This window comes from Xenopus laevis, chromosome 5L (genome assembly GCF_017654675.1).
Source record: "Xenopus laevis strain J_2021 chromosome 5L, Xenopus_laevis_v10.1, whole genome shotgun sequence".
Lineage (NCBI taxonomy): Eukaryota > Metazoa > Chordata > Amphibia > Anura > Pipidae > Xenopus > Xenopus laevis.
In genome coordinates this window covers 162,443,937-162,471,727 of record NC_054379.1, presented here as the reverse complement: position 1 = coordinate 162,471,727, position 27,791 = coordinate 162,443,937, and the positions used below count along the sequence as shown (strand labels likewise).

Genomic DNA, 27,791 nt, shown 5'->3' with positions numbered 1-27,791 from the left:
GTTAGTGTGATGTAGAGAGGGATATTCTGAGACAATTTGCAATTGGTTTTCATTTTTTATTATTTGTAGTTATCGAGTTATTTAGCTTTTTATTCAGCAGCTCTCCAGTTTGCAATTTCAGCCATCTGGTTGCTGGGATCCAAATTCCCCTAGCAACCATGCATTGGTTTGAATAAGAGACTGGACTATGAATAGGAGAGGCCTGAATAGAAAGATGAGTAATAAAAAGTAGCAATAACTATACATTTGTAGCCTTACAGAGCATTTGTGTTTAGATGGGGTCAGTGACCCCCATTTGAAACCTGAAGAGCCAGAAGAAGAAGGCAAATAATTCAGAAATCTTAAAAAAATAAATAATGAAGACCGATTGAAAAGTTGCTTAGAATTGGCCATTATATAACATACTTAAAGTCAACTTAAAGGTGAACCACCTATTTAAAGAGATGAGTGTTTATTGTACCTTAGGTATCAGATGACAGTACCCAGCCCACACTGGGCAACGTTAAATAAACCTTATATTTATAGGGACTTTCACTGTGATTCGACCTATTCTCATTGCTTTTTATTGGTCAGTGCAGAATAGTGAAGTGGACAAGGCTAGAAAGAACCAGTAGGCAAAGGAGAACGGAAGCAGCCAATCAGAGCATTACAACAGCCACATATCAGCCAATCACAGACTCTACCTGCAACACAAGGTATGAAAGCTTTTCTATAGCTGAATTCATGGCTCTAATCGTTCCTTATAAAGCACGAGCCATACCATTAGGTTTAGTAGGTGGGGGGGCCCTACTGGTCCCCGTTGCTGTGCCCATGTCTGTAACCTGCTCTCTTCCTAATAATAAGTTGTCTGTGCAGTGTCCCTACTACAGGTGTAACATGTCCTGACTACTACTTGGGCTCAGTTCTATGACATAACATGGTACCAGCATCTGAGTCGCTTCTATAACTAGTTATGAAATAAGGCAACAAAAACGGTCTATATCATAATAAAGGTCCATTTAGGAAATTGTTGCGATTTTGTGCTCTTTGACGCAGGTGAAGCCTCTGGGTAGGGTCTAACAGAGGGAGAACCTCCTCGAGTTGATGTTCATTTTGGTGACCCCAATAAGTTTAAGGGGAGCAGAGAGGCTGAAAGGAGAAATGAGGGGGAAATCGCACAGCAGGTCCGACAGCTCGTCCCTCTCCTCCAGTTCGAAGGTTGCGTCGTTCAGCATGCGCCGGTGCAGGTGACACGTCTGCTCGATCTTCAGCTTGTTGATGTCGCTGCGCAGTCGCATGAGTTGCCTCGCCAGTTGCTGGTCCTGTAGTCGCATCTCTGTCTGAAAGAGACAAACGTAAAGCAACAGGGGAGAGGCACAGCTATAGTTAGATATTAAATCTCTAATTTGAACATATATTAAAGGAGAAGTAAAGCTTAACTAAAGAAGTAGATAGAAATGTTATACATTATGTTTTGTGCTTCTGTACCAGCCCAAGGAAACCACAGCCCTTTAGCAGTAAAGATCTGTGTGCTCCCAAGTTTGTCTTGATTGTCTTGCAGCCCAGGTCCCTCCACCCCACCAATAGGGTCCTTGTAAAAGGGGGGAGGGCAGCCCCAAAATTTGGGAGCCACTGCTTTGTATATTTCAGTATTTTCCTTTAATTCAGTGCACTGGGGTATCACACAGATGTCACTCACTAAACTATTGATCCCGTGAAGCTGAATCAAATGTGACCTTGGGTGCTTGATCTCTGACTCTCCCAGAGGGGATGAGGCTATAGCTAATGTGGCAAATAAAGATTCCATTTATTTATGGAAAAAGCTCAAAAGTCTTTATTTTCATTCACAAAGGATACACAACATTTAATTCCTTTGTTCCTGTAATGTCTTCCAATCTGCCGGCTCTCTGCACCGTCTCACAGGAGCCCAGATCAGATGGTGGAGTTGCAAAAACATTAGAGAGGGTGACAGGTGTAACAATGAGAGAGTGGCTACTACAAGTGCTATCTGGCACACAGAGCTGATCATTCCTGCTGCTGCCAGTACAATGCCCAAGCTGGGAGGGATTGTGTTTCTGCAGCTAAAAATGCTACTTGTTGCCTAAACCTAAATAGGAAAGTAAGCAAACTTAGGGGCTGTTCCTGCAGAATTGTGCTTAGTACAGGGGAATACCTATACTGCCATAGTTTATGGTATCTCTCTGTACAGACTATGAGCAAACTTAGGGACGGTTCCTGCTGAATTGTGCTTAGTACAGGGGAATACCTATGCTGCCATAGTTTTATGGTATCTCTCTATACAGAATATGAGCAAACTTAGGGGCTGTTCCTGCTGAATTGTGCTTAGTACAGGGGAATACCTATGCTGCCATAGTTTTATGGGATCTCTCTGTACAGTCTATGAGCAAACTTAGGGATGGTTCCTGCTGAATTGTTCTTAGTACAGGCCCCTGTTTATCCATAAAATTACATCAGTCTTCTATGGAGATTATAACACAATATGAGGGCTATAAAAGGCAACGAGTATGGACATGGCTTAGACAAGCCTGGACAGTGCCGGAACTACTGGGTGTGCAAAGGGTGCAGCTGCACCAGGGATCGTACCCCGCCACCCCCGATGGGTCCCCCAACCCAGGAGTGGAGTACCAGGTACTGACAGGCTGAGGTACTCCGTGACATGATCAGATTCAGAAGATCTGTTCCTGCACTGGCATGCGTCACAAGCAGTCACCGGTGTCAGTGCCGGCCTTAGGACAACTGCTAAACTGCGCCACCTATTGCACCTAATCGGGCCCTCACTTCCTCTCCCAGCATGTGCGCAGCCTGTGACTGACTCGGTCAGAACTTTGATGCACACATCCAGGTTCCAGGGGTGTATCTATTCCCCTCCTCCCCCCCTCACTGCCACTGGCTTCCTAGCTAAAAATAGTGTCAGACTGAGGGGGTGGGGGTTCGTGTTGGTGCATTTGAGAGAGTGTGTGTGTGGGGGGGGGGTGAAAGAGATTGTGCAGAGGAGGGTTTGAGAGAGTGGGATCTCTATGTCCATATTTCCTATTTCCTATTGATTTTATTCAAATCAGTGCATGGTTGCTAGGGGAATTTAAACCCTAGCAACCAGACTGCTGAAATTGCAAACCGGAGAGCTGCTGAATAAATAGCTAAATAACTCAAAAACCACAAATAAAATAAAATGAAAAACAATTGCAAATTGTCTCAGAATATCACTTTCTACATCATACTAAAAGTTAATTCGTAGGTGAACAATTCCTTTGGGGGGTCCCCTTAGTTATGCCAATGAGACTGGAACTTCAAGATGAGTCAGTAAGCATTTGACAGAAGCTATGGCAATAGGGAATGGTTATAGATTAAACTCTTAATATTTCTATTGGGCAAATGCAAAAGGACATTAAAAATTGTCCCTTTACGAATGAAACAAATGGGGGCCACTGATAATGCAACCCCTTGAAGTTTCCACCTTTTTGCATATTGAAGCCTCGGGATATTATTGGCTAATTTTACTATATCAAAGGCACCCAATATAAACAGAACGAGGACCCAATATCAGGTTCTGACCCATTACTACTTTACACAATTTCCCCTCTCCATGGACTCTCCCATTATGCTCATCTCTGTTTTATGCATTTCTTACCCCAGAGGCTCCGAAATTTCCTTATGATATACTGATGAACATTATGAAATGTGCAGAAAGTGCTCCGTCTCCTCCTGCACGATAACGCTGCGTATTTATTTACAATTACTATGCAGCAACACTGGGCTAAATTATTCCTGAGAGTTATAATTAGGATAATGAATGGCGGGCGCCCCAAGCCAACGTATACACCCATTATAGCAAACACTGGATTGTGTGAGCCGCCAGCTGAGAAGGAATCAACGAATACGATTCCAATGCCAAATTCCATGGAGAGAAACACGGATTTAATATGTAACCGCAATTGTACAAATAGATTGGCGTCTCATGATTATAGGATTATGTCAGACAAGCAATCAGCCCAAAATCACATTTGTAATGGGAATGCAGCCTCTACCTGTCTCTTGTGAGCTGACAATTAACCACTCAGTCTCATGGGAGAGATTTGGCAGCAGTAATGTCAGGCAAGGCTTGTTAATCTCATAGATGTTTGGCCAAATTACCCCTTGGTGGGGCCACATTTTGAGTAACGCACAAGGGCCACCAGGCAGATGATTTAGTCTGAAGGGGCTGTGTTGGAAGCATTTTGAGCAGTGGTTTCCAAAATATTTGGGCTGCTCCCCCTTGGTAAGTCTTCTAACAGTGACAGGGAACTCCAGTGTTGGACTGGGGCAGCTATCTTGACACCCAGCTTTAAAGGGCATGTAACGGCAAACAAATAAAATCCCATTTTTACTTTCTTTAATGAAAAATAAACCTATCTCCAATATACTTTAATTAAAAAATATGTACCGTTTTTATAAGAAACCTGACTATATGCAGTGAAATTCTCCCTTCATTTACTGCTGTGGATAGCAATTGTCAGACGGTCCCTAACTGCTCTGCAGGGAAACAATCATAATTATGAACAGCAGGGGGAGCCCCCCCTTACTTCCCAGCCATGCAGAACTCAAGCAGCTTTGTTTATGATGATCCCTAAGCAGCCCACTGAGCATGTGCACAGTCTTAGTCGTGCAAAGATGTTTAACAAAGTTACAAGATGGTGACCCCCTGTAGCCAACTTTGAAAGCATAAATCATTTGTTTGATTATAGGCTTGTGGGGCAGTAAGCTCATGTTTATACAAAAAATACAAAATACAGCATTTCTAGCCTTATTCTATTTTAGACTTTACATGCCCTTTAAGGTTAGTTTGTACTTGATCCCAACTAAGATATAATTCATCCTCATTGGAGGCAAAATCAGTCTATTGGGTTTATTTAATGTTTACATGATTTTCTAGTAGGCTTAAGAAATGAAGATCCAAATTATGGAAAGATCTGTTATCCGGAAAACCCAAGTCCCGAGCATTCTGGATAACAGGTCCCATACCCTCATTTTATCCAAATAATCCAAATTCTTAAAATTGATTTCCTTTTTTTGTGTAATAATAAAACAGTAGCTTGTACTTGATCCCAACTAAGATATAATTATTCCTTATTTGAAACAAATCCAGCCTATTGGGTTTATTTAATGTTTACATGATTTTCTAGTGGACGTAAGGTATGAAGATCCAAATTACAGAAATATCCGTTATCCGGAAAACCCCAAGTCCAGGGCATTCTGGATAACAGGTCCCATACTCTCATTTTATCCAAATAATCCAAATTCTTAAAATTGATTTCCTTTTACTGTGTAATAATAAAACAGTAGCTTGTACTTGATCCCAACTAAGATATAATTAATCCTTATTGAAAGCAAAACCAGCCTATTGGGATTAATTAATGTTTACGTGATTTTCTAGTAGAATTACGGTATGAAGATCCAAATTATGGAAAGATCCGTTATCCAGAAAACCCCCAGGTCCCGAGCATTCTGAATAACAGGTCCCATATCTGTATTAAAAAACACCAGTTTTAACGGGGGCTAAATCACTAATCCAGTATTTAAAGTTAGATCTCCTCGCAGCAGCAATTAATAATTGAAGAAAACTGATAGCGTTAGGTTTACTTTTCTTCCCAGTAGTTTCATCTTTAGGAAGATTCAACACACAAACAAAGGGGTCAAATTTTAAAGTTATACATAAAGTATTTTTTTCTCCCATATCTGTCCATAGTTTTTTGGTTTTTTTTTAGGAAACAACCAAATTAAGTGAAGAAAATCGTATTCTCTGTTCTAAGAGTGGGCTAGAATTATTTGAATTTACCTATACTTTGTGGTTAAATTTCTAATATTCATAAGAAAGGGGTTTGTAATTTGTCCAAAACTCTAGAAACTAGGTTGTGTTTTAAGGATAAACACTTAATATTTGGTATTGATGAAAGTCCAGATTGAAAGCCAGTTACATTAAGATTTGGAGTGAATATCTATTTGATATCCTAGATATGTTTGGAACTATGACTGAATGGATAAACCAATAATTTTCTATGTTTGTACATAAAGGGTAGACTTTCAAGAGGGGCCATATCCAAAGGTTGGATCATCAAGGTGAGTTCTCTCGAAATGCTGGACCTTCGAGACTGAGCCCTGACCATAGGCTAGACCTTCAAGGGTGGGCCCTGTACAAAGGCTAGACCTTCAAGGGTGGGCCCTGTACAAAGGCTGGACCTTCAAGGGTGGACTTTGTCCAAAGGCTGGACCTTCAAGGGTGGGGCCTGTCCAAAGGCTGGACTTTCAAGGGTGGGCCCTGTTCAAAGGCTGGACTTTCAAGGGTGGGCCCTGTTCAAAGGCTGGACTTTCAAGGGTGGGACCTGTCCAAAGGTTGGACCTTCAAGGATGAGCTCTGTTCAAAGGCTGGACCTTCAAGGGTGGGGCCTATCCAAAGGCTGGACCTTTAAGGGTGGCGCCTGTCCATGTTGGGCTTGATCTGAAAAACTACTGGTCTGAATATGAAGCACAGTTGTGGCATCCGGTACACAAAAAGACCATAGAATGGAAACTAAATAATAGGAATAAATGAATTCATATTTAGAATTTGGTAATTCTTATTTAAGAACAGACCAAATCAAAAGGGATGGTTTATACTGAAGCAATGTGGGGGGGGGGTATGATGAGTGTTAATACTTAAGGGGGATACACTAAATCCTCTATGTGACCCTATTCGCTAATACAGTGTTGCCCAAGATTATCCAACATAACAAGGAGTGGAGCATTTCCCAAAATCTGCCTCTGCATAACTACAGTGGAAGCAGACCCAGTAGTTGCTGAGGTGCTCTGCAATGGAACATGCAGCGTGGGAGCTCATGTATCTTCTCCTGAGGGGCAGTTGAAGTATGTGCCCCCCCTGCAGGTGTGCTGCCTGGGGCAAGTCAGATGATTGAAGGAGGAATCAATGCTTTCCAGCAAGTCAGTGGTATTGTGCCATTAATAGCAGCTGCCGCGTGTTTATCCAGGGATTAGGGTACTTTGTATTTTAGGAGCGATGAAGAAACAGGATCCAGTCCCCTTGGGGATTTGGAAAGAGAACTAAGCAGCCAACATGCTTCATGTTTATTTACTGAGGATTAGATATAACAAAGTACATTTATTTTATCACAGTGTAAGTATGTCAGTTTCACAGCATGTATCATACAGATGCACATGCCGTTACTGACTTTCATGGTCGGAAGATTATTTTATATGTGTATTCATGAAGTGTTATGCACGATATCCCCTCATTCCATAGGGCTGATTGCATTAGAACCTTACCATATATAGAGCAGTTATGGCACCAGAGAGATCTATATAAACACACCCTATTCCTTCTTTATACGGAATCCCAACCTAATTAAACAGCTCCTCTAACTATGAACTGTATTGCAGACAAAACAACATTTTTGTAATGCATCTCCAAGAACGAGCAGATCCATCATTTAGATCTCATGGTGCAACTCATGGTGGGTCTTTGTGACCAACAGGTATTTGGCCACTGGGGGGAGGGGGGGAGTGGAAGAGCTGACCGATTAAAGCTCAATCTTTCTCTTTTTAGACAATGGGCAGGATGACATCAAAGCCTGGTCACCCCATCATTCTGTCCTTCCTTAAGCAAATAGAATCCAATACAGACATTTTTCACCATTATCTGACCTCGGCCAAAGGGCAACTTTTCCTTTTAATCTACAGAAAATCACACAACATTTGCCTGTGTTCCAGTTTATATCCCACTACTAGAATCACCAATATGAGGCTTACTTACCAGTTCCTTCCGTAGCCAGTTCAGAGCTTCATCGATATTATCAAACCCATTTATTTTCCTGGAACCAATATCAGTCTCCTTTGGAACACTTGACTCAAGCTTGACTTGTTCCATGTTCTGAGATGACGGTTCCTCTCCATCTGTTGGCTGCTGGTTCACCTCTGGCTCTTCTGGTGGGGGCTTTGGGCTTTTCCATGTTTGGTCTTCAACCTTTGCTCTCCATTCTAGATAAGAAGGTCTCCTAGTCTCCAATCTCAGTTTTTCTGTGAGAGCCTTCAGGCTTCTAAGATGGTCATCATGAGGAGGCACTGAATTGGTATCAGTTTCATTGTCAACATCATCAATTTGGATTTTTGGTAAGGACATGTTGCTGGTTTGGAGCTGGGCACCACCAAGTGTTAAAGTACAAGCTCTTTAGTGCATTTTGCACCCCTCGTTCCTCCCCTTATCATGAAAAGGACGCCTGTTAACCTTGCATTGACTTGCGTTGACTCATCCGTTTGATTGCAGAGCTGGCATATCTGAAATAATAAAGTGTCAAATAACTTCATTAAATCATGATTACTGTGCTGGATAAAATTACAGAAGAAAAAAAATAACTATTACGTTTTCATTTAAATGAATCTGGGAGGAGGCATTTCTTCTTTTCAGTGTGGACTAAGTGATTGGGGAGAGTGAAAGGCATCGGAGAAGAATAATGAGTTTTCATTGGTATGTGCGGCACAGGCACCACCGGCCCTGATTTAGTCTCATTCAGGCTCATTGTCAATGACAAAGTTGCTTTAAACCTTTAGGCTTCAGGGCAATTAAATAAAGAAGGTGAGTCAACTGGAGGTTTATCAGTCTCAACAGGCCTACAACATGGCACGACCAAACATCTCCAAGTTTCATATTATTCTATAGGATATCTCTGAAATACAACTAAGACACAGAACACATAGAGAAACAGAGGCCGAAACCCATTATGTTGGACCAGTTTGCTGCATGTCAATCCACAGCCTGCTGATGTTACAAGTCTCATCATGGGATGGGGATACATTACTAGTAATGGTCTCTGGAGGTATTACTCTGAAATTTAATAGATAATATTATTGCCATATATAACACATTAGATATACTGCAGATTATTACTGGGAATACAGGATATTTCTCTTATCATAGTGACTGTAGGGCTTCATTCCAGACATCTAATTGTCTCATCTCATACTATTCTTCCTATCTGTAGAATAACAGGTATAATAGGGAGAGATGGTGCCTGTGGTAGAAGTAGGAATAGTAGTCTCTGGAAAGGGAGTGTGACTGTGGGATAACAGGTATAGTAGGGAGAGATGGTGGCTATAGTAACAGTGGATAATAGTCTCTGGGAAGGGAGTGTGACTGTGGGATAGCAGGTATAGTAGGGAGAGATGGTGCCTATAGTAACAGTGGATAATAGTCTCTGGGAAGGGAGTGTGACTGTGGGATAGCAGGTATAGTAGGGAGAGATGGTGCCTATAGTAACAGTGGATAATAGTCTCTGGGAAGGGAGTGTGACTGTGGGATAGCAGGAATAGTAGGGAGAGATGGTGCCTATAGTAACAGTAGATAATTGTCTCTGGGAAGGGAGTGTGACTGTGGGATAGCAGGTATAGTAGGGAGAAATGGTGCCTATAGTAACAGTGGATAATAGTCTCTGGGAAGGGAGTGTGACTGTGGGATAGCAGGTATAGTAGGGAGAGATGGTGCCTATAGTAACAATGGGATAATAGTCTCTGGGAAGGGAGTGTGACTGTGGGATAGCAGGTATAGTAGGGAGAGATGGTGTCTATAGTAACAGTGGATAATAGTCTCTGGGAAGGGAGTGTGACTGTGGGATAGCAGGTATAGTAGGGAGAGATGGTGTCCTATAGTAACAGTGGATAATAGTCTCTGGGAAGGGAGTGTGACTGTGGGATAGCAGGTATAGTAGGGAGAGATGGTGCTATAGTAACAGTGGGATAATAGTCTCTGGGAAGGGAGTGTGACTGTGGGATAGCAGGTATAGTAGGGAGAAATGGTGCCTATAGTAACAGTAGATAATTGTCTCTGGGAAGGGAGTGTGACTGTGGGATAGCAGGTATAGTAGGGAGAAATGGTGCCTATAGTAACAGTGGATAATAGTCTCTGGGAAGGGAGTGTGACTGTGGGATAGCAGGTATAGTAGGGAGAGATGGTGCCTATAGTAACAGTGGATAATAGTCTCTGGGAAGGGAGTGTGACTGTGGGATAGCAGGTATAGTAGGGAGAGATGGTGTCTATAGTAACAGTGGATAATAGTCTCTGGGAAGGGAGTGTGACTGTGGGATAGCAGGTATAGTAGGGAGAGATGGTGTGCTATAGTAACAGTGGATAATAGTCTCTGGAAGGGAGTGTGACTGTGGGATAGCAGGTATAGTAGGGAGAGATGGTGGCTATAGTAACAGTGGATAATAGTCTCTGGGAAGGGAGTGTGACTGTGGGATAGCAGGTATAGTAGGGAGAGATGGTGCCTATAGTAACAGTGGATAATAGTCTCTGGGAAGGGAGTGTGACTGTGGGATAGCAGGTATAGTAGGGAGAGATGGTGTCTATAGTAACGAGTGGATAATAGTCTCTGGGAAGGGAGTGTGACTGTGGGATAGCAGGTATAGTAGGGAGAGATGGTGGCCTATAGTAACAGTGGATAATAGTCTCTGGAAGGGAGTGTGACTGTGGGATAGCAGGTATAGTAGGGAGAGATGGTGCCTATAGTAACAGTGGATAATAGTCTCTGGGAAGGGAGTGTGACTGTGGGATAGCAGGTATAGTAGGGAGAGATGGTGCCTATAGTAACAGTGGATAATAGTCTCTGGGAAGGGAGTGTGACTGTGGGATAGCAGGTATAGTAGGGAGAGATGGTGCCTATAGTAACAGTGGATAAATAGTCTCTGGGAAGGGAGTGTGACTGTGGGATAGCAGGTATAGTAGGAGAGATGGTGCCTATAGTAACAGTGGATAATAGTCCTCTGGGAAGGGAGTGTGACTGTGGGATAGCAGGTATAGTAGGGAGAATGGTGGCTATAGTAACAGTGGATAATAGTCTCTGGAAAGGGAGTGTGACTGTGGGATAGCAGGTATAGTAGGGAGAGATGGTGTCTATAGTAACAGTGATATAGTCTCTGGGAAGGGTGTGCTGTGGGATAGCAGGATAGTAGGAAGAATGTGCCTATATAACAGTGGAAATAGTCCTGGGAGGAGTGTGACTGTGGATAGAGGTATAGTAGGGAGAGATGGTGCCTATAGTAACAGTGGATAATAGTCTCTGGGAAGGGAGTGTGCTGTGGATAGCAGGTATAGTAGGGAGAGATGGTGCCTATAGTAACAGTGGATAATAGTCTCTGGGAAGGAGTGTGACTGTGGGATAGCAGGTATAGTAGGAGAGATGGCTATAGTAACAGTGGATAATAGTCTCTGGGAAGGGAGTGTGACTGTGGGATAGCAGGTATAGTAGGGAGAGATGGTGCCTAGTAACAGTGGATAATAGTCTCTGGGAAGGGAGTGTGACTGTGGATAGCAGGTATAGTAGGGAGAGATGGTCTATAGTAACAGTGGATAATAGTCTCTGGAAGGGAGTGTGACTGTGGGATAGCAGGTATAGTAGGGAGAGATGGTCTATAGTAACAGTGGATAATAGTCTCTGGGAAGGAGTGTGACTGTGGATAGCAGGTTATAGGGAGAGATGTGCTATAGTAACAGTGGATAATGTCTCTGGGAAGGAGTGTGACTGTGGATAGCAGGTATAGTAGGGAGAATGGTGCCTATAGTAACAGTGGATAATAGTCTCTGGGAAGGGAGTGTGACTGTGGATAGCAGGTATAGTAGGAGAGATGGTGCTATAGTAACAGTGGATAATAGTCTCTGGAAGGGAGTGTGACTTGGGATAGCAGGTATAGTAGGAGAGATGGTGCTATAGTAACAGTGGATAATAGTCTCTGGAAGGGAGTGTGACTGTGGGATAGCAGGTATAGTAGGGAGAGATGTGCTATAGTAACAGTGGATAATAGTCTCTGGAAGGGAGTGTGACTGTGGGATAGCAGGTATAGTAGGAGAGATGGTGCCTATAGTACAGTGGATAATAGTCTCTGGGAAGGAGTGTGACTGTGGGATAGCAGGTATAGTAGGGAGAGATGGTGCTATAGTAACAGTGGATAATAGTCTCTGGGAAGGGAGTGTGACTGTGGGATAGCAGGTATAGTAGGGAGAGATGGTGCCTATAGTAACAGTGGATAATAGTCTCTGGGAAGGGAGTGTGACTGTGGGATAGCAGGTATAGTAGGGAGAGATGGTGCTATAGTAACAGTGGATAATAGTCTCTGGGAAGGGAGTGTGACTGTGGGATAGCAGGTATAGTAGGGAGAGATGGTGTCTATAGTAACAGTGGATAATAGTCTCTGGGAAGGGAGTGTGACTGTGGGATAGCAGGTATAGTAGGGAGAGATGGTGCCTATAGTAACAGTGGATAATAGTCTCTGGGAAGGGAGTGTGACTGTGGGATAGCAGGTATAGTAGGGAGAGATGGTGCCTATAGTAACAGTGGATAATAGTCTCTGGGAAGGGAGTGTGACTGTGGGATAGCAGGTATAGTAGGGAGAGATGGTGCCTATAGTAACAGTGGATAATAGTCTCTGGGAAGGGAGTGTGACTGTGGGATAGCAGGTATAGTAGGGAGAGATGGTGCTATAGTAACAGTGGATAATAGTCTCTGGAAGGGAGTGTGACTGTGGGATAGCAGGTTATAGTAGGGAGAGATGGTGCCTATAGTAACAGTGGATAATAGTCTCTGGGAAGGGAGTGTGACTGTGGGATAGCAGGTATAGTAGGGAGAGATGGTGCCTATAGTAACAGTGGATAATAGTCTCTGGAAGGAGTGTGACTGTGGGATAGCAGGTATAGTAGGGAGAGATGGTGCTATAGTAACAGTGGATAATAGTCTCTGGGAAGGGAGTGTGACTGTGGGATAGCAGGTATAGTAGGGAGAGATGGTGCTATAGTAACAGTGGATAATAGTCTCTGGGAAGGGAGTGTGACTGTGGGATAGCAGGTATAGTAGGGAGAGATGGTGCCTATAGTAACAGTGGATAATAGTCTCTGGGAAGGGAGTGTGACTGTGGGATAGCAGGTATAGTAGGGAGAGATGGTGCCTATAGTAACAGTGGATAATAGTCTCTGGGAAGGGAGTGTGACTGTGGGATAGCAGGATATAGTAGGGAGAGATGGTGCCTATAGTAACAGTGGATAATAGTCTCTGGGAAGGGAGTGTGACTGTGGGATAGCAGGTATAGTAGGGAGAGATGGTGTCTATAGTAACAGTGGATAATAGTCTCTGGGAAGGGAGTGTGACTGTGGGATAGCAGGTATAGTAGGGAGAGATGGTGCCTATAGTAACAGTGGATAATAGTCTCTGGGAAGGGAGTGTGACTGTGGGATAGCAGGTATAGTAGGGAGAGATGGTGCCTATAGTAACAGTGGATAATAGTCTCTGGGAAGGGAGTGTGACTGTGGGATAGCAGGTATAGTAGGGAGAGATGGTGCCTATAGTAACAGTGGATAATAGTCTCTGGGAAGGGAGTGTGACTGTGGGATAGCAGGTATAGTAGGGAGAGATGGTGTCTATAGTAACAGTGGATAATAGTCTCTGGGAAGGGAGTGTGACTGTGGGATAGCAGGTAATAGTAGGGAGATGGTGCCTATAGTAACAGTGGATAATAGTCTCTGGGAAGGGAGTGTGACTGTGGGATAGCAGGTATAGTAGGGAGAGATGGTGCTATAGTAACAGTGGATAATAGTCTCTGGGAAGGGATGTGACTGTGGGATAGCAGGTATAGTATAGGGAGAGATGGTGTCCTATAGTAACAGTGGATAATAGTCTCTGGGAAGGGAGTGTGACTGTGGGATAGCAGGTATAGTAGGGAGAGATGGTGCCTATAGTAACAGTGGATAATAGTCTCTGGGAAGGGAGTGTGACTGTGGGATAGCAGGTATAGTAGGGAGAGATGGTGCTATAGTAACAGTGGATAATAGTTCTCTGGGAAGGGAGTGTGACTGTGGGATAGCAGGTATAGTAGGGAGAGATGGTGCTATAGTAACAGTGGATAATAGTCTCTGGGAAGGGAGTGTGACTGTGGGATAGCAGGTATAGTAGGGAGAGATGGTGTCTATAGTAACAGTGGATAATAGTCTCTGGGAAGGGAGTGTGACTGTGGGATAGCAGGTATAGTAGGGAGAGATGGTGCCTATAGTAACAGTGGATAATAGTCTCTGGGAAGGGAGTGTGACTGTGGGATAGCAGGTATAGTAGGGAGAGATGGTGCTATAGTAACAGTGGATAATAGTCTCTGGGAAGGGAGTGTGACTGTGGGATAGCAGGTATAGTAGGGAGAGATGGTGCCTATAGTAACAGTGGATAATAGTCTCTGGGAAGGGAGTGTGACTGTGGGATAGCAGGTATAGTAGGGAGAGATGGTGCCTATAGTAACAGTGGATAATAGTCTCTGGGAAGGGAGTGTGACTGTGGGATAGCAGGTATAGTAGGGAGAGATGGTGCCTATAGTAACAGTGGATAATAGTCTCTGGAAGGGAGTGTGACTGTGGGATAGCAGGTATAGTAGGGAGAGATGGTGCCTATAGTAACAGTGGATAATAGTCTCTGGGAAGGGAGTGTGACTGTGGGATAGCAGGTATAGTAGGGAGAGATGGTGCCTATAGTAACAGTGGATAATAGTCTCTGGGAAGGGAGTGTGACTGTGGGATAGCAGGTATAGTAGGGAGAGATGGTGCTATAGTAACAGTGGATAATAGTCTCTGGGAAGGGAGTGTGACTGTGGGATAGCAGGGTATAGTAGGGAGAGATGGTGCTATAGTAACAGTAGATAATTGTCTCTGGGAAGGGAGTGTGACTGTGGGATAGCAGGTATAGTAGGGAGAAATGGTGCCTATAGTAACAGTGGATAATAGTCTCTGGGAAGGGAGTGTGACTGTGGGATAGCAGGTATAGTAGGGAGAGATGGTGCCTATAGTAACAATGGGATAATAGTCTCTGGGAAGGGAGTGTGACTGTGGGATAGCAGGTATAGTCGGGAGAGATGGTGTCTATAGTAACAGTGGATAATAGTCTCTGGGAAGGGAGTGTGACTGTGGGATAGCAGGTATAGTAGGGAGAGATGGTGTCTATAGTAACAGTGGATAATAGTCTCTGGGAAGGGAGTGTGACTGTGGGATAGCAGGTATAGTAGGGAGCGATTGTGCCTATAGTAACACTGGGATAATAGTCTCTGGGAAGGGAGTGTGACTGTGGGATAGCAGGTATAGTAGGGAGAGATGGTGCCTATAGTAACAGTAGATAATTGTCTCTGGGAAGGGAGTGTGACTGTGGGATAGCAGGTATAGTAGGGAGAGATGGTGCCTATAGTAACAGTGGATAATAGTCTCTGGGAAGGGAGTGTGACTGTGGGATAGCAGGTATAGTAGGGAGAGATGGTGCCTATAGTAACAGTGGGATAATAGTCTCTGGGAAGGGAGTGTGACTGTGGGATAGCAGGTATAGTAGGGAGAGATGGTGCCTATAGTAACAGTGGATAATAGTCTCTGGGAAGGGAGTGTGACTGTGGGATATCAGGTATAGTAGGGAGAGATGGTGCCTATAGTAACAGTGGATAATAGTCTCTGGGAAGGGAGTGTGACTGTGAGATAGCAGGTATAGTAGGGAGAGATGGTGCCTATAGTAACAGTGGATAATAGTCTCTGGGAAGGGAGTGTGACTGTGGGATAGCAGGTATAGTAGGGAGAGATGGTGCCTATAGTAACAGTGGGATAATAGTCTCTGGGAAGGGAGTGTGACTGTGGGATAGCAGGTATAGTAGGGAGAGATGGTGCCTATAGTAACAGTGGATAATAGTCTCTGGGAAGGGAGTGTGACTGTGGGATAACAGGTATAGTAGTGAGAGATGGTGCCTATAGTAACAGTGGATAATAGTCTCTGGGAAGGGAGTGTGACTGTGGGATAGCAGGTATAGTAGGGAGAGATGGTGCCTAGCAGGTAAAGTAGTTAATGAAAGTCTCTTTGAATTCCATATAGGAAAAATAAATAAACGTCAGTGCATAAGTACAGAGTGCAAATCATACAGAGAGAGTTATATAAGAGAGGCAAGGAGGGAAAGCTGCTGGATTGTAAATCACTTTTGTTATGAAGAGAAGTTAAATTACGAGCTCATTTTCCAGTGGAAACAAACAAGTGTCCATCACTCACACCTCCTCATTCAACTCACAGACACTTCCTCATTGTGATATTTATCACGAGTGCCATAAACACAATATTTTGCTCCCGCAGCTCCAGCCCCCGTGTGTTGGTTGAGCAATAAAGACAAGTATTGATGGCAGGTTAATATCTGAACAGAGGGAGGGAGAGGCCGGCTGGTTACTGGTTATGTGATTTGGATCATATCAGTATGTGTCTTAGTTTATATAAAGACCAATAAACCTTGATTATTTGCATTTATCTAATCTTCCTTACTGTGCTTTGCACTTTGTGCTGGATTTAAAATTGGCTGATGGGGGTAAAGCCTCCAAAGCCGGGGTAACAGTCAGGGGCAATGCTTACAGGCTGGGGTCCATTATATCAACCAGGGGTGATTGTCTTCACAGCTTGGGTTATTGTGCGTTGGAATTATAGTTAGATATAAATACACGTTGTAGATGTATATGACTGATACATAGTATGTACTTAGTTCCTTTACCCCAAGGGGCTTCTCTGATGTTGGGGGCCAAAGAAAGGTGTCCTTTGTTCCTTAACCTTAAAGTTAACTTTTCGTATCTTATAGTAGATTGGCTAACACTAAGTAACTTTTCAATTGGGTTTCATTATTTATTTTTTTATAGTTTTTTAATTATTTGCCTTCTTCTTCTGACTTTTTTCAACTTTCAGATAGGGGTCACTGACCCCATCTAAAAAAACAAATGCTCTGTAAGGCTGCACATTTATTCTTATTGGTACTTTTTATTACTTGTCTTTCTATTCAGGCCTCTCCTATTCATTGATACAAATCAGTGCATGGTTGCTGGGGTAATTGAGACCCTAGCGACTAGATTGCAAACTGGAGAGCTGCTGAATAAAAGTTAAATTACTCAAAAACCACCAATAACAAAAAATGAAAACCGATTGCAAATTGTCTCAGAATATGACTCTCTACACGATACTGAAAGTTAATTGAAAGGTGAATAACCCCAAGGACTATGGCACTTGTAGGACACAGTTCTACTAATCACTTTGGGTGGCAAATCCCATGGAAATGCCCCATTGCTCTAAAACCCACCCTAATCCAGTGAAACCCAAAAACAAATTTTGTAACTGTTTCCTGGGCCATAGTGTTCCCTCTGACCCCCTTAATGTACAAAGCAGCAGCACCTATGAGTAGGCAGAGGTGAGAATCACAAGGTGCTCGGCTGGCACCCTTAACCTTTCACCGCAGAGCTGGCACTCAGCAGTTACATTGTTCTCATATATTGATTGTTACAGTGTGTCCTGTACTTAAAGTTCACTACAGGGATCAGCTTTCAGCTACACAATGGGACACCGGCTTGAGTTTTCTGTTTGAGAACAAGAGGACGTCCAGGGGCGATCCTGGCCCCTCCGCCGCCTGAGGCAACAGCACTTGCTGTTGCCCCCCCCTCCCCCGGAAATTCACTCTTAAAGTACCAGGAGCAGCATTTTTGCTGCCCCTGGTACCTAGTGGGGCGCTGCCGCCTGAGGCGACAGCCTCAACTCGCCTCATTGGCGAAGCACCCCTGAGGACGTCATTGTGCTTTTCGGCACTGTACGTCCCCAAGGGCAGGTGAAGGCAGCTCCACTGTCTGCAGCCAACATTTTGGAAATAAAAAGAGGGACAAAAAAATTAGGGATGCACCGAATCCACTATTTTGGATTCAGCTGAACCTCTGAATCCTCCGTGAAAGATTTGTCCGATTACCGAACCGAATCCTAATTTGCATATGCAAATTAGGGGTGGGAAGGGGGAAAAATGTTTACTTCTTTGATTTGTGCCAAAAAGTCACACGATTTCCCTCCCGCCCCTAATTTGCATATGCAAATTAGGATTCGGTTTGGCCGAGCAGAAGGATTCGGCCGAATCCGAATCCTGCTGGAAAAGGCAGAATCCTGGTCGAATCCCAAACCGAATCCTGGATTCGGTGCATCTCTAAAAAAAATTGATGTGCATATAGCAGCGAAATTGCCCATTTTTGTACCCACACCCCCTAATTACCATGTTCATTTTACAAAATTTGGTAGGTTATTACAGTTTAGTACAGTTAGTACAGTTTTTTTTCCGTTATTACAGTTTTGCTAATGAATTGCCCTTTAAGCCGTGAGTCTAACTTTTCCCAAGGGACCTGATATCTTATATTGTTACAATTACTTATTTCCTTATCTTGAAATTGTTACAAAATTATCTTATAAGCAGCTGTGGCTGTTCTGGGCTCTGCCAAAAGCCAATTAAGTTAGAATTTTTTTTCTTTTTCTGGCTGTTCAGTGCAGAGAAAAACGGGACTTTGCAGTACAATCAAGGGACTGTCCCTCTAAAAATGGGACAGTTGGGAGGTATGCATTGTCAGGCCAATCAGAGTGTAGTGATGATTCCAATGAAGTCTATATCCTGGTGCCCTTTTGCTAAAGATCTTCCTGTTGTTGCTTCATTCTGAACATCCTTATCATCCAGATTGAGATATAATCTCAGTTTATCATGTAAGCAGATAAATACATTATAATTAGGTGCACAGACAACATTGATTTTGGAAAAAGCATCAACTCCATTAAGCTTGGCTGTGGGAGAAGAAACAAATTCTTCCTAATAAAGAAAATATCATGAAATAGTTTACGTTGCCGCGGTTTTAAATTGGTTTTCTCGGCAGGAGCGCTCGGCTCCTCACACGTCTAAACTAATGTTTATTTTTAGAATCTCTTAGAACCTTCATTCAGAAAGCGACCAGATTGCTGTGATCTGCAACATTCTTAACAAGACTTAAAGGGATTCTGTCATGATTTTTATGATTTAGTATTCATTTCTAAATGACACTGTTTACACTGCAAATAATTCACTCTACAATATAAAATTTCATTCCTGAATCAGAAAGTGTATTTTTTAGTTGTAATATTGGTGTGTAGGTGCATCTCAGCTCATTTGCTTGTTCATGTGATTTCAGAAAGAGCCAACGCTTTAGGATGGAACTGCTTTCTGGCAGGCTGTTGTTTCTCCTACTCAATTTAACTGAATGTGTCTCAGTGGGACCTGGATTTTACTATTGAGTGTTGTTCTTAGATCTACCAGGCAGCTGTTATCTTGTGTTAGGGAGCTGCTATCTGGTTACCTTCCCATTGTTCTTTTGTTTGGCTGCTGGGGGGAAAGGGAGAGGGTGATATCACTCCAACTTGCAGTACAGCAGTAAAGAGTGACTGAAGTTTATTAGAGCACAAGTCACGTGACTGGGGGCAGCTGGGAAACTGACAATATGTCTAGCTCCATGTCAGATTTAAAAATTAAATATGTACGTAAAACAATCTTTTGAGAAACGGATTTCAGTGCAGAAGTCTGCTGGAGCAGCACTATTAACTGATGCGTTTTGAAATTTCAGTTTCCCTTTAATGTAATTACTGCCAGGTCTATGGGGGGGCATTGCATCTATTACGGAGATCTGCCACCATGTAATATAACAGAGTTTGTTACGTAAACAGAGAGTATGGTTCAGTAAAAAAAAAATGTTTCCACAGTATGTTCTAGGAGGGAGCACCAGTGTTTCAGGACTTACATTGTAGTAGTATGGAAGGTTTAGCTCAAACAAATTGTCAGTGACAGACATATGGTATGATACTTATTTAGGTAGCATTAATGAGAATAGTACTCGGATCATGGTTGGATTGGGCCGGCAGGAAAACCCAGTTGGCCCTGGCTTTCATGGGCCCCAATGGCTCCCCCGACTTACCATCTCCTCAAAGTTTAAAGAAGGAAGGAGGTAAGCTGGATGCAATGTGATGCAACATTATACTGCGTGAGCTGAAGTGACATGATGCACATGCGCGGGGGGTGGACATCTGGAGGAGGGAGGGCCCTAGTGGTTGCAAACAGGGCCCTTGATTTCACCCCCAATGCCCAAGTCCGACTCTGCATTGCTTTCATCTGGTATGGTACCAATGGACTGGAAGAAATATGATGTTTACTTTCTCAGTCTGGCAATTATAAGCCTGTAAGCTTGATACTGTATCTGTCAAGTTTGAATAGGTTTAGAGATCTTTAGAGGATCTCATTCAAAATTGTGTCCTTAAAAAATGACATAATAAGTATCAGTTGGCAAAGCCTTATGCTGGACAGAACAAATAGATTTGCTTTTTATCATGTAGAACGTATGAAGTTGAACAGTAGCATCGTTGACTATTATTTGCCAAATCTTCTGATACCTTGTTGCATAAACATTTGCTTTCTAAACTGAAGTCCATAAGAGGCAGTAGATAGAGAAGTGGCAGAAGGACATTTCCTAACTGGACTAGTTTTCCAAGGGGTGTTCTGCAGGGAACTGTATTGGGTCCACTATTGATTGATATATTCGTTAATGAATAGAATGCATTTAAAACGAAATAGCTATGCTTGTGGATGATACAAAATAAAGCAAAACAATTGATTTTATCTACTATGGTCTGTGAATTTTGAATGAAGGTGAATTTAGGGTGAGTTTGGCCATTGTGAGCTTCTCTAGCGAAAATCATAGCCACGTTTAAATGCAGCTTTGTTGGCTTTTATTTGGCACAAAATCAATCTTCTTAGCACTCTTGCTCAGATAAACATTAGCAGTCAATTCCACACCCTCGCTGGTGTTCACACAAACTCACTTTTCTCCACTTACTGATTTCAGTGGACACAAATCCCAGAATCCTCTCTGGAGCTCACTTTAGACACTCTTGTCTCCTGGGAGGGGTTTCTCTCTTCCACTCTCCAGACCTTTTGGATCTCTCCAACTGTCTTTAACACAGGGGGATCACTCTCTGTTTCCAGCTGCTCACAAACTTCTTCCCTTCACTCAATGAGGTTCTCACGTGGCCCCTCATCCTCCTCCATTTAAGGAGGTCTCAAGAGGGAAGCTCTGAGATGTAGTCCCACACCTTTTTTATCTGCAGCTCCCCTGTAGCTTAATTACTTGGCAACCTTTACCTGGGCAGCTGAACACACTTAACGTCGCATGGAATGGAAGCCCACCCTGCTCTCCTCCATTCACTCCAGGGACCCATTACCCAGCTTTTCCTAAGCCAGTACACAAATACTCAGCTTTACTAACTGCAGCAACACAGACTTTCCCTCTAGTTTTCTTTTCACCAGTCTAACACTGGTGAAATACACATCATTTTGTGCCCTTTTCCACCATATATCTTACACCGTGTACCCACAACTGTACCATACAGCATACCTCCCAACTGTCTGGTTTTTCGCGGGACAGTCATGATTTTGACAGCTCAGCCCACAGTCCCGGATTATTACTGAAATGTCCCGACTTTCACTTTGATCTCCTGCACTAAACAGCCAGAAATAGATTCAAAGTTTCTAACTTAATTGGCTTTTGGCTAAGAATGCTCCGAGCTGCTGATACTTTTGTAACAATTTAAGATAAGCAAAGGAACAATTGTAACAATTTAAGATGAGCAAAGGAACAATTGTAACAATTTAAGATAAGCAAAGGAACAATTGTAACAATTTAAGATGAGCAAAGGAACAATTGTAACAATTTAAGATAAGCAAAGAAACAATTGTAACAATTTAAGATAAGCAAAGGAACAATTGTAACAATTTAAGATGAGCAAAGGAACAATTGTAACAATTTAAGATAAGCAGGTCTCTTGGGGAAACGGTGACTTGCAGAATAAAGGACAATTCACCTTCAATAGCAAAACTGTAATAACACATGAAAACCACAGAAAATGTGTTCAAACTTTCATAACCTGCCAAATTTTGTAAAATTAACAAGTTAATTAGCCACAAAAATGGGCGTGGTCAAATGTTTCGCTGCGCTATATGCGGCAAAACTTTTTGTCCCTCTTTCTGTTGGGAGGTGTGGATAATGGGTTCCAATGCAGAGCAACTGGGAGAGTCTAAATGTACCGATTCAGTTCCCATCTGGCTGGATTTTGAAAACTGCACGGTCGATATCTATTGATGTAACTACAGAGGCCCTGGGGGGCCAGGAGGTGTAGGGGCCCCATCATACCCTAATTCATATACCATTTCAATAAATATTGGTAAAACAGCTCAACCCCTAGACATTTTGGGGGCCTGAGAAACAATTTGCTGTGGGGCCATCCAGTTACTCCACTGTTGATTTCTGACCAATCTTCAGCCCAAAGCAGACCTTTGCCCCAATCATTGGAAGCCACGCCCCCTTTTTTGCCCCAGTCCCACAAAAGGGTAGGACTACACGGACGTTTTCGGCGAGATCCGACGGGCAAGTCGGCAGCATTTATCAGCCTGTGTATGACCAGCTTTAGTCTTTAATTCAGAGCACAGTCTGGCTGCTAGGATCTGCAGAAAAGCAAAACGTTTGAGTAATAACTAGGGATGTAGCGAACGTCGGAAAAAAAGTTCGCGAACATATTCGCGAACTTGCGCAAAAACGCGTTCGGTTCGCGAACGGTTCGCGAACCCCATAGACTTCAATGGGAAGGCGAACTTTAACATCTAGAAAAGACATTTCTGGCCAGAAAAATGATTTTAAAGTTGTTTAAAGGGTGCAACGACCTGGACAGTGGCATGCCAGAGGGGGATCAAGGGCAAAAATGTATCTGAAAAATCTGCCTGTGTGTGCTTGGAAGAGATAGTGTAGGGGGAGAGCTGTTAGTGATTTCAGGGACAGATGATAGTAAGTTTGCTGGCTAGTAATCTGCTTGATACTGCTCTGTATTGGAGGGACAGAAGTCTGCAGGGATTTGAGGGACATTTTAGCTTAGGTAGCTTTGCTGGCTAGTAATCTACTGTTCTCTTTAAACAACTGCCATACGTTGACCTTGTAGGCATTGTTTGCCCAGTTTTTTTGGACGCAGCCACTGAAGCACAGTTGCCAGAAAAAATATGCCATATAAATGCTGAAAATAGTCATTTTTCGCCATACGTTGACCTTGTAGACATTGTTTGCCCAGTTTTTTTGGACGCAGCCACTGAAGCACAGTTGCCAGAAAAATTATGCCATATAAATGCTGAAAATATAAATTTTTTTGGTTGCAGCCACTGAAGCACAGAGGCCAGAAAAATTATGCCATATAAATGCAGAAAATATGCATTTTTTTGGTCGCAGCCACTGAAGCACAGTTGACAGAAAAATTATGCCATATAAATGCTGAAAATATAAACTTTTTTGGTTGCAGCCACTGAAGCACAGAGGCCAGAAAAATTATGCCATATAAATGCAGAAAACATGCATTTTTTTGGTCGCAGCCACTGAAGCACAGTTGACAGAAAAATTATGCCATATAAATGCTGAAAATATAAATTTTTTTGGTTGCAGCCACTGAAGCACAGAGGCCAGAAAAATTATGCCATATAAATGCAGAAAATATGCATTTTTTTTGGTCGCAGCCACTGAAGCACAGTTGCCAGAAAAAATATGCCATATAAATGCTGAAAATAGTCATTTTTTGCCATATACGTTGAGTCAACGTATGGCAAAAAATGACTATTTTCAGCATTTATATGGCATATTTTTTCTGGCCTCTGTGCTTCAGTGGCTGCGGCCAAAAAAACTGGGCAAACAATGCCTACAAGGTCAACGTCGTTGACCTTGTAGGCATTGTTTGCCCAGTTTTTTTGGCCGCAGCCACTGAAGCACAGAGGCCAGAAAAAATATGCCATATAAATGCTGAAAATAGTCATTTTTTTGGTCGCAGCCACTGAAGCACAGTTGCCAGAAAAATTATGCCATATAAATGCTGAAAATATAAATTTTTTTGGTTGCAGCCACTGAAGCACAGAGGCCAGAAAAATTATGCCATATAAATGCAGAAAATATGCATTTTTTTGGTTGCAGCCACTGAAGCACAGAGGCCAGAAAAAATTAAACCAGTAGGGTTTGCACCCTAGTTTGTAACGGTGGCGGAGGGAGGAGGAGGACGCTAAAGGACAGCTGTGTGTGGAGTCATGAGGCTTGAAGAGAAGGACAGCTGCATAGAAGTCAGAACAAGTCTTCCGGCGTGCAGTAACCCTCCGAGATCCACCCCTCATTCATTTTAATAAAGGTCAGGTAATCGACACTTTTGTGACCTAGGCGAGTTCTCTTCTCAGTTACAATCCCTCTGCTGCACTGAAGGTCCTTTCTGAGAGCACACTTGAGGCTGGGCAAGACAAGAGGTTCATGGCAAATTGTGACAGCTCTGGCCACAGATCAAGCCTGCGCACCCAGTAGTCCAGGGGTTCATCGCTCCTCAGAGTGTCGATATCTGCAGTTAATGCCAGGTAGTCCGCTACCTGCCGGTCGAGGCGTTCTTTGAGGGTGGATCCAGAAGGGTTGTGGCGCTGCCTTGGACAGAAAAACATTTGCATGTCTGACGTTACAGACTGGCCAAAGGGCTTTGTCCTTGCAGGTGTGCTCGTGGCAGGATTACTGGCACCTCTGCCCCTGGAATGTTGATGAGTTCCTGAAGTGACATCACCCTTAAAAGCATTGTACAACATGTTTTGCAGGCTGGTTTGTAAATGCCGCATCTTTTCGGACTTGTGGTATGTTGGTAACATTTCTGACACTTTATGCTTGTACCGAGGGTCTAGTAGCGTTGCGACCCAGTACAGGTCCTTCTCCTTAAGCCTCTTGATACGGGGGTCCTTCAACAGGCATGACAGCATGAAAGACCCCATTCTCACAAGGTTGGATGCAGAGCTATCCATCTCCGCTTCCTCATTATCAAGGACTGCATCATCCACGGTCTCCTCCCCCCAGCCACGTACAAGACCAGGGGTCCCCAAAAGGTCACCACTAGCCCCCTGGGAAGCCTGCTCCTGTTGGTCCTCCTCCTCCTCCTCCACAAAGCCACCTTCCTCCTCTGACTCCACTTCTGGCACCTCTCCCTGCGTTGCAGCAGGTGCCTGGGTTCGTTCTGGTGATTCCGACCAGAAATCGTGCGCTTCCAGCTCCTCGTCACGCTGGTCTACAGCCTCATCTGTCACTCGTCGCACGGCACGCTCCAGGAAGAAAGCGAAGGGTATTAGGTCGCTGATGGTGCCTTCGGTGCGACTGACCATATTTGTCACCTCTTCAAAAGGTCGCATGAGCCTGCAGGCATCGCGCATAAGCACCCAGTAACGGGGGAAAAAATCCCCAGCTGTGCAGATCCAGTCCTACCACCCAGTTCAAAAAGGTACTCGTTGACGGCCCTTTGTTGTTGCAGCAGACGTTCCAACATAAGGAGCGTTGAATTCCAGCGAGTCTGGCTGTCAGAAATCAAACGCCTGACTGGCATGTTGTAGCGCTGCTGAATGTCAGCAAGGCGTGCCATGGCTGTGTAGGAACGTCTGAAATGGGCCGACACCTTTCTGGACTGGGTGAGAACGTCCTGGAATCCTGGGTACTTGGAGACAAAACGTTGGACTATTAAATTTAACACATGTGCCATGCAGGGCACATGTGTTAAATTGCCTAGTCTCAACGCTGCCAACAGATTGCTTCCATTGTCACACACCACTTTTCCGATCTGCAGTTGGTGTGGGGTCAGCCACCGATCGGCCTGTGACTGCAGAGATGACAGGAGTACAGATCCGGTATGGTTTTTGCTTTCCAGGCACGTCATCCCCAAGACAGCGTGACAACGGCGTACCTGGCACGTCGAATAGCCTAGGGGGAGCTGGGGGTGCACAGGTGTGGAGGAGGAGAAGGAGGACCCAGCAGCAGAGTAAGAAGAAGAAGAAGACGAGGTAGAGAGCGATGGAGGAGTAGAGGTGGTGGCAGAACCGCGTGCAATCCGTGGCGGTGACACCAACTCCACTGTTGTTGTTGAGCTACCCATTCCCTGCTTCCCAGCCATTACCAAGTTCACCCAGTGGGCAGTGTAGGTGACATACCTGCCCTGACCATGCTTGGAGGACCATGCGTCAGTAGTCATATGGACCTTTGGCCCAACACTAAGTGACAGAGATGCGGTAACTTGGCTCTGCACATGTTGGTACAGGTGTGGTATTCCCTTTTTAGAAAAAAAATTGCGGCTGGGTACCTTCCACTGCGGTGTCCCAATTGCTACAAATTTGCGGAAGGCCTCAGAGTCCACCAGCTGGTATGGTAAAAGCTGGCGGGCTAAGAGTGCAGACAAGCCAGCTGTCAGACGCCGGGCAAGGGGGTGACAGTCAGACATTGGCTTCTTACGCTCAAACATGGCCTTCACAGAAACTTGGCTGGTGGCAGATGACTGGGAATGGGAACAGGTGGTCAAGGTGGAAGGCGGAGTGGAGGGTGGTTCAGACGGGTCAAGGAGAGCAGAGGTAGAGCAGTAAGATGCTGGACCAGAAGGAGTGTGGCTTTTAGTTTGCCTGTTGCCTTTGAGGTGTTGCTCCCAAAGTGCTTTGTGCTTGCCGCTCATGTGCCTTCGCATAGAAGTTGTACCTATGTGGCTGTTGGGCTTACCAAGGCTCAGTTTCTGACTGCACTCATTGCAAATTACAATGCTTTTGTCAGAGGCACACACATTAAAAAAATCCCACACTGCTGACTTTTTGGAAGTGTGCGATCTGGCGGTAACAGTAGAAGTTGGCGGAGTTGGCGGTATTGGCGGCAATGGCGGGTGCGTTGGCCGGCTGAACACAGGTGCCGATACATGTTGTTGCCCTGCTGATCCCTGCGGGCTGTCCTCCCTGCTTCTTCTAAGTCTTATTCTCCTACTGCCTCTCTGACTCTCCGTCTCTCCATCTGAACTACCCTCCTCTTGCTCTCTTCTACTAGGCACCCACAAAACATCAATCTCCTCATCATCATTCTCCTCAGATGCATCAATTTCTTCTGACACATCACAGAAGGAAGCAGCAGCGGGGACCTCCTCCTCATCACTCATTATGTCCATCTCTATCGTGTTCTCTGCCAGAATTAAATCTGGTGTAAGGTCCTCATCTCCTTCATCTTCTTCTGGCAATAATGGTTGCGCATTACTCAGTTCAAGAAACTCATTGGAAAATAACTCCTCTGACCCCAGTGAAGAAGGGGCACCGGTGGTGGAGGAAGTGTTACGTGGGGTGGCCATAGCAGTGGAGGATGAGGAGGATGTTGTGGTAAAGTTAGAAACGGTAGAGGATGGGGTGTGCTGTGTAAGCCAGTCAACTACCTCTTCAGCATTTTGGGAGTTCAGGGTCATTGGCTTTTTAAAACTGGGCAATTTGCTAGGGCCACAGGATTGCATAGCAGCACGGCCCTAGCACGGCCTCTGCGTGGCGGCCTGCCTTTGCCTGGCATTATTTTTAAAAAAACAACAACAACAACAAAAACTCAGTTGGTTTTTCTGGAAACGATAATACACACAGCTAGATGGCGGGTTGAAGAAAACACTGTGCAAATAATGCCTACAAAGTCAACGTATACACTACTACAGCGGTGGATACGGATTACGTAAAATATATGAATGCTGCTTGAAAAAAAGTAACTCAAGTGGTTTTTCTAGAGACGATAATATTATCAATATTTAGACAAAATGTGAACAAGGTCACACAGCTCGATGGCGGGTTGAAGAAAACAGTGTGCAAATAATGCCTACAAGGCCAACGTATACACTACTACAGCGGTGGATACGGATTACGTAAAATATATGAATGCTGCTTGAAAAAAGTGACTCCGGTGTTTTTTCTGGAGACGGTAATATTATGGATATTTAGACAGAATGGGAACAAAGGTCACACAGCTCGATGGCGGGTTGAAGAAAACAGTGTGCAAATAATGCCTACAAGGTCAACGTATACACTACTACAGCGGTGGATACGGATTACGT

The 27,791-nt window shown here is 44.0% G+C and overlaps 1 protein-coding gene across 3 annotated transcripts in view; it reads right to left on the bottom strand.

The window, feature by feature from the left end:
• Window positions 1–540: 540 nt before the first annotated feature.
• The window catches only part of fam167a.L (family with sequence similarity 167 member A L homeolog), a 76,560-nt gene continuing 49,309 nt past the window's right edge, over window positions 541–27,791 (bottom strand). For all 3 annotated transcript variants that reach the window (XM_041563604.1, XM_018264105.2, XM_018264104.2), the window contains exons 2-3: window positions 7,781–8,301; window positions 541–1,319 (exon numbers count right to left, since the gene is read on the bottom strand). In XM_041563604.1, the coding sequence (XP_041419538.1) occupies window positions 1,056–1,319; window positions 7,781–8,146 (630 nt within the window). In that variant the 5' untranslated portion in view covers window positions 8,147–8,301 and the 3' untranslated portion in view covers window positions 541–1,055. The remainder of the gene's footprint in view (window positions 1,320–7,780; window positions 8,302–27,791) is intronic.